General features: G+C 37.3%; 1 protein-coding gene across 8 annotated transcripts in view; it reads left to right on the top strand.

Moving 5' to 3' along the window:
* Positions 1-14,658, top strand: part of syne1b (spectrin repeat containing, nuclear envelope 1b) — a 367,683-nt gene that overhangs the window by 281,073 nt on the left and 71,952 nt on the right. For all 8 annotated transcript variants that reach the window (XM_087289683.1, XM_087289682.1, XM_087289680.1 and 5 more), the window contains 6 exons: positions 1,723-1,878; positions 2,469-2,624; positions 5,106-5,276; positions 5,359-5,492; positions 6,016-6,220; positions 11,654-11,836. In XM_087289683.1, the coding sequence (XP_087145809.1) occupies positions 1,723-1,878; positions 2,469-2,624; positions 5,106-5,276; positions 5,359-5,492; positions 6,016-6,220; positions 11,654-11,836 (1,005 nt within the window). The remainder of the gene's footprint in view (positions 1-1,722; positions 1,879-2,468; positions 2,625-5,105; positions 5,277-5,358; positions 5,493-6,015; positions 6,221-11,653; positions 11,837-14,658) is intronic.

The raw sequence follows: 14,658 nt of genomic DNA, 5'->3' as shown, positions 1-14,658 counted from the left end.
ACAGTGCTAACCACTGAGCTACCATGTCACCCTTCAAAGAATTATATTATGGTAGATTACCAAATAAATAAAGATTTTAATGTGCTAAAAAATATTTGTGAAAATCTTCTCAGAATTTAATTATAATAATTACGATCACATGCTGATTTATAATTAATGTTATAGTTTAATGTAAAATTGCTCAGTTGTACTATAAAGTACCACAAGTTTTCATAGCATAATGCATGTTCATTCATTGGTTTTCTTTTCAGCTTAGTCTCTTTATCAACCAGGGGTCGCCACTTAACCGGCATATGTTTTACGCAGCGGATGCCCTTCCAGCTTCAACCTTACCCGTCACTGGGAAACACACACACACACTCATTCACACACACACTCATACACTACGGTCAATTTTAGCATACCCAATTCACCTGAACCACGTGTCTTTGGACTTTTGGGGGAAACCGGAGCACCCGGAGGAAACCCACGCAAACACAGGGAGAACATGCAAACTCCACACAGAAGTGCCAACTGACTCAGCCGAGGCCTGAACCAGTGACCTTCTTGCTGTGAGGCGAACATCTACCCAATGCGCCACATAATGCATGTGTACTTTAAATTTCTTCAAGTGAATATAACATGACATTAACAATAATATTTACTATTGTTATGAGCCATTGTGTTGACCTGTCAAGGTACTTAAAAGCATAATACTATGGTATATTTGTCAGGGTTGGTGATGGGAAATGGGGAAAAAGGAGCGAGGACTCAAGTGCAGAATAAATGGGAATTTATTAAATAATAAAAATAAAATAAAATGCAAAATAAACTACCCCGAGGTGGGAAAACATTAACAAAACAAATACATACAAACAGGACTGGGCAGGCTGGCAACGATGATAACTGGAAACATGACAAGACAAGGGTTTAAACAACAACATGTGATGACGAACTGGCACAGGACAGCAAATGTGAGGGGTATATAAACTGTAGAAAATTAACACAAACAGGTGAACACAATTAACTAATAATGGGTTAACAAGGAGGGTGGGACAAGACAATAGACGGGAGAGCGCATGACACAGAGAGACACACAAGCCATGCGCTCACTTAACAGGACAAGAACATGCAGCCAATGAGAGAACTCATTAACCGCATGTTCATGACAACAAACAACACTGAAACACACGACAAAAGCACGTGACCACAATGTAAACACCAAGCCACGTGCTTTGACAAGAGACGCAAGACACGAGCACACGATAGATAAACACCTTACCGTGCGCTCACACATAAGCAACGCGCATGCTTCATCTCAGCGCCAACCAAAACTGAAACCAACTAGACAGAGGCGCCGAGAATAAAGCAGCGCGCTGCTGACAGAACAAACACAAACACTAGTACAAGAGCGCGCGCGTCTGAGGGACGCAGAGCGTGCGCGGCCACATCAAGTGGCAGCGCGCACACTCTGCGTACACCCACGACGGCGCGCGCGCGCACACAGAGACAGAAACAGGACCAGACATGGAGGAGTAGTGTCAGAGCTCTGCCACCAAAACAAGAATTTACAAGACCAAAGTGGCAGAACCCTGACAATATTACCAAATAAATGCAATATTTGATGTTGATGTACGTCCATATAAATTGTGGTTACATACTGATTTATAATTAGTGTTATCATTTGGTGTTTAGCTCAGTTGCACTATAAAATAGCATCGGTTTGTCATTTTGCTCTTTTAGGTGCAGTATCTGGAAGGCTTGTTGACATCTTGGGTGGAATATGAGGGTAAGGTTCAGGGTCTGCAGGCGTGGCTGGATGCTCAAGAAGAAAGGCTCAAGAGGAAACACAGGATTGAGAACTTATCTTCTGTGCAAAATGCACTCAAAGACTGCCAGGTTTGACCATTTGACCAAACATGACCTTATATTATTCAGCATAAGATCTACTGTTGAATAATACTGTTGATTATTAGTCCTCCCTAATTATTAACCCTCCTGTATATTTTTCCCCAATTCTGTTTAACAGAATTTTTTTTTACACATAATCTAACCATGATAGTTATAATAACTCATTTCTATTAAGTGATTTTTTTAAATCTTTGCCATGATGACAGTACATTATAATTTACTAGATATTTTTCAAGATACTAGTATCAGCTTAAGGTGAAATTTAAAGGCTTAACTAGGTTAATTAGGCAAATCATATAGTATAATTATCGTTTGTTTTGTAGACTATCGAAAAGAAATATTGCTGTAGGGGGCTAATAATATTGACCTTAAATGGATTTTAAAAAATTAAAAACTGCTTTTATTCAAGCTTAAATTAAGCAAATAAGACTTTTTCTAGAAGCAAAAATATTATAGGAAATACTGTGAAAAACTCCTTGCTCTGTTAAACATTATTTGGGAAATATTTAAAAAAGAAAAATTCACAGAAGGACGAATAATTTAGACTGTATTTGTCTTTATGTGATGTGTAACTGCAGGAGATGGAGGTGATGGTGAAGGAGAAAGAGAGAGAGCTGGAGAGAGTGGAGGAACAGGCCTGTGCTCTCGTCCAAAACAAGACGGACGAGGCCTGTGCTGTCGTGATGGAGTCTCTACGAGCCCTCAACAACACATGGGCCAATCTGGACCACCTGGTACACACTATTTTGTTTAGACCTTCAGTATTGTATTACATTTCAAACAGAAAATGTATATGGTTCTGTCTTATATATTAAATTATATATGTTGTATTTATTTATAACCTCGTGGTTAAGAATATTGAAGCTAAAGCATCAAACTGACATCATCAGAGAAAGACCGCCACTGCAAGCGCAGAAGCAAACTTTAATTGAAAATTACCACAACAAACAGTTTTTCAAGGGATTGGCTTGTACGGGTTAATTGTTCGCCTAAAGAATATCAATGTGCGCTAGCAAAATAAACATTGTAAATTTAGATTTGACACTAACTTTAAATCTTTGGCAGTAAAAACAGAACTTCAAATTTGAATCTTCACATATTTAAATATATAAAGTATATTTAAAGTATATTTAAAAAGTCTTTGGCATATATAATTAAATTAACTAAAGTAAAATATTGACATTATGTTACTTCTCATTCTCTTTATTAAAATACAACCAGAAAATACAGGTTCTAGTTGGATTTTTTGGGGTCTAATTGTTTAATACATAAGAAAGAAAGAGTTAGAGAAACATGTTTCTGGTTTGATATACATATCTGCCAGAGCTATTGTCAGTATTGCCTGAATTGATGGGATTTTGAATGCTGATGAGTACAGAAAGGTTTTAATCCCTCGTGTATATCCTACAAGAAAGCACCTAATTTGTAATAGTTTTATTTTTCAACATGATAATGATCCCAAACACACTGCTAGTGTAATGAAATCATATTTGGAGAGAAACACAGCTGAAGTCATGAAATAGCCTCCACAGAGCCCAGACTTGAATATCATATATTGTATGTGTAGGCAATGTTATAGGCAGTATGATGAGATTCACCTGGAGAGAAAAGGAAAGATAGAGCATGCTAGATCTTAGGAAGAACACCTAGAAATGCTGAAAGATGCTTGATATTAAAGAGCACATCTTTTTAGAAAAGACTCCACAAAAAAAGCTGTTGCTTGGTGCTAAAGATGCCAAACTTTTGATGCTAGTCTTTTGTTTCCAAAAGTAATTTGTTTCTGCACATTGTGTACACATTTTTCATATTTTCTGTTTATATATTAAAGGTATAGTTCACCCTAAAGTAATGACCCTGCACTTACTCCATACCTTTTTAGATTTTGTTTAATGTTTGTACTTTCATTTTAGTTGTCTTTTATTTCTTTAGTTTTAATTTCCAAAATGAATACTCATTGCACTTAATGAATTTATAAGTATAATAAAGCTTGTTAATAAGTTTTTAATGATTCATGAAGGAATTATAATGCTTTGTTTTGTTATTTTATCTTAATTTACAAGTAGCAGGGTATTTACAGCTACAGTATACACTCGCTGGCCACTTTATGAGGTACACCTGTCTAACTGCTCGTTAACGCAAATTTCTAATCAGCCAATCACATGGCAGCAACTTAATGCATTGAGGCATGTAAACGTGGTCAAACTGAGCATCAGAATGGGGAAGAAAGGTGATTTAAGTGACTTTGAACATGGCATAGTTGTTGGTGCCACACAGGTTTTTTTTTTTGAGTATTTTAGAAACTGCTGATCTACTGGGATTTCTAAACACAAACATCTCTAGGGTTTACAGAGAATAGTCTGAAGAAGAGAAAATATCCAGTGAGCGGCAGTTCTGTGGGCGCATATGCCTTGTTGATGCCAGAGGACAGAGGAAAATGACCAGACTGATTCCAGCAGATAGAAAGGCAACAGTAACTCAATTAACCACTCGTTACAACCGAGGTCTGCAGAAGAGCATCTCTGAACACACAACACGTCCAGCCTTGAGGTGGATGGGTTACAGCAGCAGAAGACCACACCGGGTGATACTCCTGTCAGCTAAGAACAACAAACTGAGGCTACAATGCACACAGGCTCATTAAAATTGGACAATAGAAGATTGGAGAAACGCTGGTCTGATGAGTCTCGATTTCTGCTGCAACATTCGGATGGTAGAGTTAAAATTAGGCATCAACAACATGAAAGCATGGATCCATCTTGCGTTGTACCAACAGTTTAGGATATTGGGAGATTCGCATCATGGATTTGCAGCCGACAAATCTGCAGCAACTGTGTGATGCTATCATGTGAATATGGACCAAAATCTCTGAGGAATATTTCCAGTACCTTGTTGAATCTATGCATCAAAGGATTAAGGCAGTTATAAAGGCAAAAGGGGGTCCAACCCGCTACTAGTAAGGTGTACCTAATAAAGAGGCCGGTGAGTGTATTTCTGTCCGTTCGCATCCTGGCCCTTTGTGTCCCTGGCTGCATTGTCACAAACTGCTGTTTTACCTAAAACATTTTACTAATCCCGTTGTCCTGCGGCGGCGTCAAACCTGGCGGTAGTGGTCATTTTGAGCTGTCACTAACTGTATTTTAATGTGTATATATATATTTCACATCATTGAATCGTTACATCTCCAGTAACTTGTGTTTGTTTTGGTTGTGTCTCAGATCGGGCAGCTCAAGATCAGCCTGAAGTCTGTCCAGGACAAGTGGAATCAATACAAACAAGCGTCTGAGGAGATTAACGGGTACCTGACGGAGGGCCGCTACTCTGTGTCCCGCTACCGTCTGCTCACGGGCTCTCTGGAGGCGTCACGACTGCAGGTGGAGAGTCTGCAGGTAAAACAGGCTCTTTTTATGCATTATTATTGATGAGAAGTAGAACAAATCCTGAGTCTTGTTATTTTTATGGTGTCTTTAGAACCTGCAGGAGGAGCTTGAGAAACAGGAAAGCAGCATGAGAAAGTTTGGATCGGTCACACTTCAGCTTCTGGAGGAGTGTCACCCGTCTGTGTCTGACACACTCAATAACACACTCAAAGATATCAATGCTAGGTGCGTCTGGTGCTAAATTAAAAGTTTTCTTCTTTCAGTTATTTATATTTGTGCAATAGTAATCCTTTTGCGTGCTTTAAAGGGTTAACTAAGTTAATTAGTTAGGTAGGTTAATTAACACACAATAGTGGTTTGTTCTGTAACCATCTAGGAAAAAAATAGATTTCTTAAGGTGATTCTTTATTAATATTAATAGTATTGACCTCAATAGCAGTTCTTTTTTAATTATGTCATTTAAATATGTATAATAATATGTCATTTATTCCTTTGTTTTCTACATTTACTCTAGTCTAGGATTAATTTTTACTTTACATTACATTTAGCTTTTTATTTTAAGTTACTTGCTGTCTAGAACGTTCAAAAGAAAACTTTTATTTTACCGTCCAAGCTTTACAAATGTCAATTTTGATCATTTTAATGCAGCCTTGATGAATAAATGTGTTCATTTATTTTTAAAAATGGTCCTAAATGGATATTTGAGCATGCGGTTAATTTAATGGTAGCATCTGTTTGTGTTCTTCAGGTGGAGCAGTCTACAGGAGGAGATCGTGGAGCGTCTGAAGAGCAGTAAAGCTCTCCTGCAGCTCTGGCAGAGCTATAAAGATCTTTATGGACAGAGCGACTCCAGCGTTCAGACACTGGAGGAGAAAGCCAACCAGATGCTAAAGACAGCCAGCCATAAAGACATCACAGAGGAGGAGGTGTCTGCCTGGATTCAAGACTGTGCTGTGAGTCAAACTGTCCGTGTGTCTGCATTTAATACAGTTGAAGTCCTGAATTATCAGCCCCCCTGTATAGTTTTCCTCAATTTCTGTTTAACGGAAAGAAGATTTTTTCAACATATTTCTAAACATAATAGTTTTAATAACTCATTTCTAACCATTTTATTTTATCCTTATCATGATGACAGTACATAATATTTGGCTAGATATTTTTCAAGATACTAGTATTCAGCTTAAAGTCACATTTATTGCCCCATCATACACCTGACGCAATGTGGCGGAAGGTGCGATGCAATTGTTGTTTGCTAGTTTCAGCTTGAGAGTCGTTTTGACATGTTGCGTCACGCTGTTTAAATAGCAAATGCATTTGCGCTTATATGTGCACCCATAGGCGTTCTGATCTTGAAAAGCAGGCGTGTTTTGGCGCATTGCTATTTTGAGAAACTATAATAGTCGGTTCTTTAGACCAGAACAAAGCTGGTCTAAAGTCCAGCGCAGAGCGAGTTAATTGTGCGCCTCGCTTACACACTGCTTAATACACACAAGCTGTAGAGCAATACGCAAATATCTTTACATCTGAAAAAGAATTAAAATATTAGGGATATATAGGATATAATAAAGATATATATAGGAAATAAATATAAAGGATTAAAATATTACAAAACATTATTTTCTAGCCTACATAAATATAAAAAACCACTGCATTCATGCCTTCATCTCGGGAGGCTGTTTCAGTTCATTCAATTTGCTTTTGTATAATGTTATTATTATAAGCAGTATTATTTATTATATCCATATTTATATTTTTTTTTTATTAAAAACAAGCTTAGATTTGCCCACCTGTCAGGTTATAGACTATATGGGGCACAGCATGTGTATTAGGATATAACTCTCTTGTTCGACCACACTTCGTTATTATTGTTCATTTATTCATTTGCTGGAAATTAGAACTGAATTTAGAAATAGTTTTGAAACAAATATTTGCACCTAACAAACCAAATAATTATTTAAAGGCTATTGGATGTCTGTGCGTACAAGGTTTCCCTATCCACGAGAGCAAAAGTGAAAGTAGATATTTCATCTCTCGTTCTCGTGCTGTAGATGCTCTGTTTAACTGTTTTCTTGCTAGTGAAATGCTCAGTTTTTCCACTTACACTTACTTTACGTCATGTGAATAGCAAATGTGCCATGGCGCGACACAACTGGCTTTTAAAAGGAATGGGAGATGAGACTCTAATTGGTTTATTCACAAAACACACCTATAACTCATTAAGAAAATAAACTCAACCCTTTTAGACCATGCGCCACGGCGCAAAGCGGATTTTCCCATCCTTATATTAGCAAAAATGGATTCTGATTCTGCCCTGAAAACGTTTGCGCCCTGCGTTTTGCGCCCTGCGCATGGATCGTCAAAATAGAGCCCTTAAAGGCTAGGTTAATTAGGCAAGTCAAGTAAAATATATATATATATATATATATATATATATATATATATATATATATATATATATATATATATATATTGTTTAAGAGGGCTAATAAATTTGACCTTAAAATGGCTTTCCAAAAATTAGGAACTGCTATTATTCTAGATGAAATAAAGCAAATAAGACTTTCTTCAAAAGAAAAAATATAGGAAATACTGCTTGTATTCATTGCTCTGTTCAACATCATTTGGGCGAATAATTTTCACTATCAGCACAATTATTCACTTTCAGAAAACTGCAGTATATAACAACTAAAAGCTTTAACATTTTCACAGTTGGATTTATGAGCAGTATTTTATTGTTATTCAGAAGTATTCTTAATATGTGCATCACATACAGTTTTTTCTTTGCATTATTAAACATGAAATGCATTTGTTGCAGAGTATTTTATGAAAGCAATCTGCTGTATCGTTATAAAAATGTCATTTACACGACAAAATTTCCTATTTTGCCCAATAAGTACAATTTGAATAGACCTAAAAGTAAGATGACATTCTGCAATGTAGTTTCCAATAATGTGTTATCATGACATTGGAGTCTCATTAATCATTTAAAAATTTGAATATTTTTCAAAGAATTTTTACGCTTTAAAAGTAGGTGTACTGTTTGCTCTCTTAAATAATTTACATGATAATAATATACCTTCGTGCAATATTAAGTTTATAATACAGTAACCGCAGCTCAATACTATAAATAATAAATCATGCATTATGTGTTACAGTAATGATAACCATAAGTATGGGAAGCATTTTGTGTTACAACTGTGATTATAGCTGCTAACGTAATATTTAATAAAATGTAATATAATAAACATGTATAATATATCTTTTCATATGTCATAACAAGGATTATAAAGCATTAGGAATATATAGTGTTTTTATTGTTTATTGCTTTAAAAGGGCTGCACAATTTGTAATTTTGTAATATTACATATTTTTTTATATATATAGTAACATGAATACAATTTCACCAGATAGCTTGAATAGATGTAGATGGGGAAAAAATCATCATTTTAAAATGATTGGTATAATTTTGTCAATTTTCATAAAATCTAATAAAAAAAGTCTATAATTTTAATGCAATAGAGCAAAAATTAAAGTGAAATAAACAGAGCTTCATGATTTTCTGGGAGTCCAGGAGTACAAATGTAACTGAATTGACTGACCAAATGTAAAATTAACCTGCATAGTTTTCATGATATAAATAATTAAACACTATTAAACTTTGTTAAACCTCCAAGCGTTATAATTACTTGTGTCCAAATGCTTTAAAATGCTTTTAAGCTCTTTTTAGTTTTTCTTTTGTGATGCTTGGAATTACCTGCAGCAGACCTTAAAGCTCAATACTAGGGATGTAACAATATTGTAAATACCGTCATACCGCAATAGTAATTGTTTTCAATATTACCATCGGCGCATGACTCAATAAAACTATATTTCTGAGAAAAGTTTGCTTAGGCAAATGAAGCGAACGGGAGGAAGCGGGAACTACAATTCTCATCAGCCTAGGCGTAGCCATCATCCTTTGCAGTCTGTTGTTACTACATATCCAGTAATGCGGAAATGGAGTGTGTGAACCTAAAGCGGGTTTTAAATCGGATGTGTGGAAGCATTTCGGTTTCTTTCTAAAAAGATACGAAAAAGGAGAAAAGGTGACAGACAAAGAAAATAACGGTATGCAGGCACTGCCAGACTGTGGTGAAATATAAGTCAGGGAATACGACTAAAAACAGTCATGGGGACTGCAGAACACAGCACACTTGTTAGATTGATGCAGACATTGACTTGTACCGCAAAGAGACCTCCATCTCACTCATGGCTTGTCCTCTCAAGTGGTGGAAAGACAATGCACAACGTTACCCACTGCTGTCTACCTTGGCTAAATCATATCTCTCTGTCCCAGAAACCTCAGTCCCAAATGAGAGGGTATTTTTCTGTTGCAGGGGACATGCCCAGAGATCCCAGCTTTTACCAGATTATAGTAAAACAAATTATACATTTTAATAATTATATTGTTAAATATGCTGATGACACTGCCATTTTAAGTCTCTTACACAAAGACATGGACCTATCATCCTACCACAGTGAAATCGATCATTTCACTCAGTGGTGTGATAAGAACTGTCACACCAGACACAAGAAGACATGTAAAAAAGACACAAGAAATGGTATTTGACCCACGAAGTGTTTCTGAACACAGGCCTGTGATCATTAAAGACACAGTGATACAGCAAGTCACATCTTACAAATACCTGGGGTTTTATATGGACAGTGTTTTTTGTTGGAGAACACACATTGAGAGTTTATGCACACAACTACAACAGAGGCTTTATTTTTTAAGAAGGCTGAGATTGTATGGGGTGGGTAGCCATATCTTGCTTGTTTTTTACCGAGCTATGTTTGAGAGTCTTATTCGCTATGGAATCACAGTCTGGTTTGGAAACCTGTCTGTTCAGTTGAAAAATAAATTGGTTCATATACAAAAAACAGCCATGAAAATTATAGGGATAAAACAATATGAGCCCATCCAGACTCTATACGAACAGGCGGCTATAAAAAGAGCAATACGTATTAGCACTGATTCTAAACATCCCCTTTTCAGTGAATTTCAACTGTTACCATCAGGAAAACACTGAGAATGCCAATGTGTAAAACTAATAGACTGAAGCTTTCGTTTGTTCCTACCTCCATAAAACTTTTGAACTCTACCAATAACACTGCTCCTGTAGTACGCTAGCACTTGACTGGGTTCTGTGTTTTATATATTTATATTTATATACGGTCTTACTCTGTAAACAATGTATGTTCTTAACTGTTTGTTCTTAATTGTTTTGTTTTATTTATTTTTACTGTCTGTTTAGACAATGTTGTAGCACCTTTTATGCCCAAGACAAATTTCCTCTCGGGGACAAATAAAGTTAAACCTAAACCTATAGTTACATGATAATTTTCCTTAAAAACCCCATCTCTATCTAAGTGAGTGAGTGATTAAATGTTGAATGTGATGAGTTTTCAACAATACTAAATTGAAACTTTATTTTTTTTTATATGGCTTTATAGTTTTTTTGTTATTAAAATTGAAAAATTGAAGTTTCTGTTTCGAAACTTGCAGATAGATGGCTAATTTGTATGTCATTGATATGTTCAGTGCTAAGGTAAATAAACACTTTTGGCACTTTTTTCGAGTTTTTTCATTAGTTTTGTTTTCCTGTAAATTACTCATTAAACACCGTACCGTGCCATTCATACCGAGGTATTATCGTACTGTGAAATTCTGATACCGTTACATCCAAACTCAATACTTTTATTCCATTACCATCCTTAAAAAATGAAATCCAGTTAATAGTGCGAGATTACTGTGCTTGTTTTTAGTTTCTCTTTTGTTTGATATGTTATTGTCTGCATTTGTGTAATTGTTATTGCATTATGTCCTTACTACTCCATATCTGCTTTTTATGTTGCCTCTTGGCCAGGTCGTCATTGTAAATGAGGTAAACTGGTTCTCAGTTGTCTTAACTGGTTTAATACAGGTTATTACTATTTAAACTTGAAATGCTCACACAGTCATCTGCCTTAAAAATGCAAATAAGCAGATTAACTTTCACTCTGGTAAAACTCTGCTGTGACTCCAAAATACTCGTGTTCTGATCTGTGCCCGTCGTGCTCCTGGTCAACTATAGTCTAGATGTAATCAAAATTGTGTTATCAATGTCATATTGATGCATTCCTAAAATCTACCATTGTAAAATCTCTATGAAATACAGAAATGGTTTGTATATAGTCTTTAGAGTCTTTGTGTGTCTATTTGATAAGTAGAATTTTGGAAAAAGCATCTGGCAAAATCCTAAATGCATACCTAAATCATACCTTTAATGTTATACACCCCTCATTAAGAATGTATGATGATTTTCTTCTGATGCTCCGCTGTATTGACTCTGTGTTTGTTCCCTCAGGAGCTGCTGCGCTCTCAGGCTCCGGTTCAGGCGTCTCTGCAGGTTTTAATGGAGTTAGGAGAACAGCTCAAGCAGCAAGTGGACACATCCGCTGTGGCCTCCATCCAGTCAGACCACCTATCTCTCACCCAGCGCCTCAGTGTGGTGGAGCAGAGCCTGAGTCGACAGCAGGTGGCGCTGCAGGTCAGTTGAAATTGGAGATCTGCGCAGGACTAAATTTTAAATCCCGCTCCCGCCCGCACCTGCCAGGTTTTAGCCCGAACCCGACCCCTCCCGCTTATATTAAGCATTTTCTGTCCCGCTGCCTGACCCGCCCAATTTTCTACCCGCCGCGCCCGTTCACTCTAACGGACGGGGAGGGGGGGTTGGTACAAAACTGAAAACCACCCAACTATACAGAGTACAGACAGCCTATAACACGCTGTCTGTATAAACAGACACACACACACACAAGCAAAAACAAGTGACACACACACAGACAGCGTTTCGCTCTCTATTTAAATCACAAACACACACACAGTGAGAGAGAGAGAGACGCAGCACAAAGCTCTCTCTCTCATTCGCACGCACACATAGACAGCAACAAATGCTGTCTCTTTCACACACATACATACGCGTGGGGAGCCGGGAGCGATATTGTTGAACCGCCCGCTCCCGTCTAAAATTAAACCCGTTACTGACCGCTCCCGCGCTTTATTCCTAAATGTAATCCTGCGCCGCAGAAATGTGGTCGGGTCCTGTGGCTCTATGCAGACCTCCATTTGAAATGATCATTCTGTGCTGTATGACGCCTTGTTCACACCTACATGAGCTGATTTTTCCCTGCCTTCACTTAAAAAAGTCTCTGTACACATGAATGGGCATATTTATGGGCACTCCGAACCAACAGATGGCAATAAATACCTTTTACACTGGATTCACACTGGATTCAATGCGGAATTAAAGCTGCGTCCCAAATCGCATACTTATGCACTATTCTACGCCATTTTGTAGTATGAATAGTGTAAGTAGTGTGTTCACACTGAAAACTCTAAAAATAATAAGTGCACTTTAATTACCCGGATGATGCACTCATTCAGCCGGTAAAATGAAGTGTGTAATGATGGACACTTCACGCACTCAACGACCGCAGGTTTGCTTACGTAGCAGAAGGGGCAGAGCTATCGAACACTCATGTTGAATAACTTAATTTATTTTGGATGGTGAAAGCAAAATTCTCCTAAGAGAGTGATTATAGCGCCTCCCGATGGTGAATGCGGTTATATTCACGGCAGGTAATATTTGATAATTCGGTCGTTTATTTCACTGATTTTGGCAACTGTGTACGTCATCAGGGAAACAGTTTGAATTTCCGCTTAGTAAAAAAAACATTAGTGTGCCATTTGGGACGACACTACATACATATACTATCCTGTTGAGTGTGTAAGTGCAAAAGTACATAGTGCATGAGTGCATAGTGTATAGTGTGCCATTTGGGACGCAGCTTAAGTGTTTGTGCGAGGACATTGCACACAAGTCAGTGTAAACATGAGAACAGAGGTGGTTTACGGTCCCTCGGTGTGAACAACACAGAATATGTGATGCGTTTTGTTCAAATGACCCCAGCCGTGTTGGCCAATCAAAAAGGAGGAAACATCTTGAACACTGACGTCATGAGGTAAAAACATCAGTTTAGTTTCACACGACCACATTGTACCTTGAGTTTCAGGAAATCTTTACCCTGGGTGGAGTTTTTCAGAAGGTTTTGGTTTTAGTCACCTGATGCAGCCTTTTCATTTGGACAAAAATAGTTTTTTACAGTCTATGGCAGGAATCACCAAACTTGTTCCTAAAGGTCCGGTGTCCTGCAGATTTTAGCTCCAACCCTAATCAAACACACTTGAACAAGCTAATTAAGGTCTTTCTAGGTATACTTGAAACACCCAGGCAGGTGTGTTGAGGCAAGTGGGAGCTAAACCCTGCAGGGCACCGGACCAAAACACGTAGATTTATTAACAGACACTCACTAGGAAGGACATAGGAAACACTGGAGACTCAGGAACGACATGAGGTGATGACAGACATCAACTGAGAGAATACCGGACAACGACTGACCAAACACAGGGACTTAAATACACCGGTGATGATGACAATGATTACGTACAGGGGATGAACACAGGTGACACAGATGGACATAAACAAATGGCGGGAACGGGAACAAAGGAGCACATGGGGAAGGTCACATGATGAAAACAAAACACACAACAAAGACTGTGTGTCACACTGAGAGTGTTGTTCATTCATTCATTTTATTTTCGGCGTAGTCCCTTTATTAATCAGGGTTCGCCACAGCGGAATGAACTGCCAACTTATTCAGCATATGTTTTATCTCTGGGAAACACCCATACACACTCATTCACACTCATACACTACGAACAATTTAGCTTACCAAATTCACCTGTTCTGCATGTCTTTGGACTGTGAGGAAAACCGGAGCACCCGGAGGACACCCATGCGAACGCAGGGTGAACATGCAAACTCCACACAGAAACGCCAACTTACCCAACCGAGGCTCCAACCAGTGACCTTCTTACTGTGTGGCGACAGCACTACCTACTGCGCCACTGCATCGCCCGAGAGTGTTGATATTATAAGTAATTATTATATATTATGTTAATAGAATTAATCTATTTTTCAACTAAACAACATTTGTCATTCATCAACACAATTACATTTGGATAAGAAAGAAATTGATTGATAAAGTAGTTCATGAGACAATAAGGTATAAATCAGAGCAGAGTAATTATATGTAAATATATGTATTTTTTGTTATACAGATATTTTACATTTTTTCAACTAAAAGTTTAATTTGTCGATCAATTGCAAAAGCTTAAAAATAATAATTTTAGAGTTTTTGTCAATATATGATATGGTGTCATTAATTTGAAACGTTTTGTCTTTTAATACATATATTGTTTAAAATGTAAGTGTTAATTTCTTAAAATAAAGCAAAAAGTGTCTATGCA

This window comes from Danio rerio, chromosome 17, assembly GCF_052040795.2.
Source record: "Danio rerio strain M-AB ecotype USA chromosome 17, GRCz13ab, whole genome shotgun sequence".
Classification (NCBI taxonomy): Eukaryota; Metazoa; Chordata; class Actinopteri; order Cypriniformes; family Danionidae; genus Danio; species Danio rerio.
This window is presented reverse-complemented; position numbering and strand designations above follow the sequence as displayed.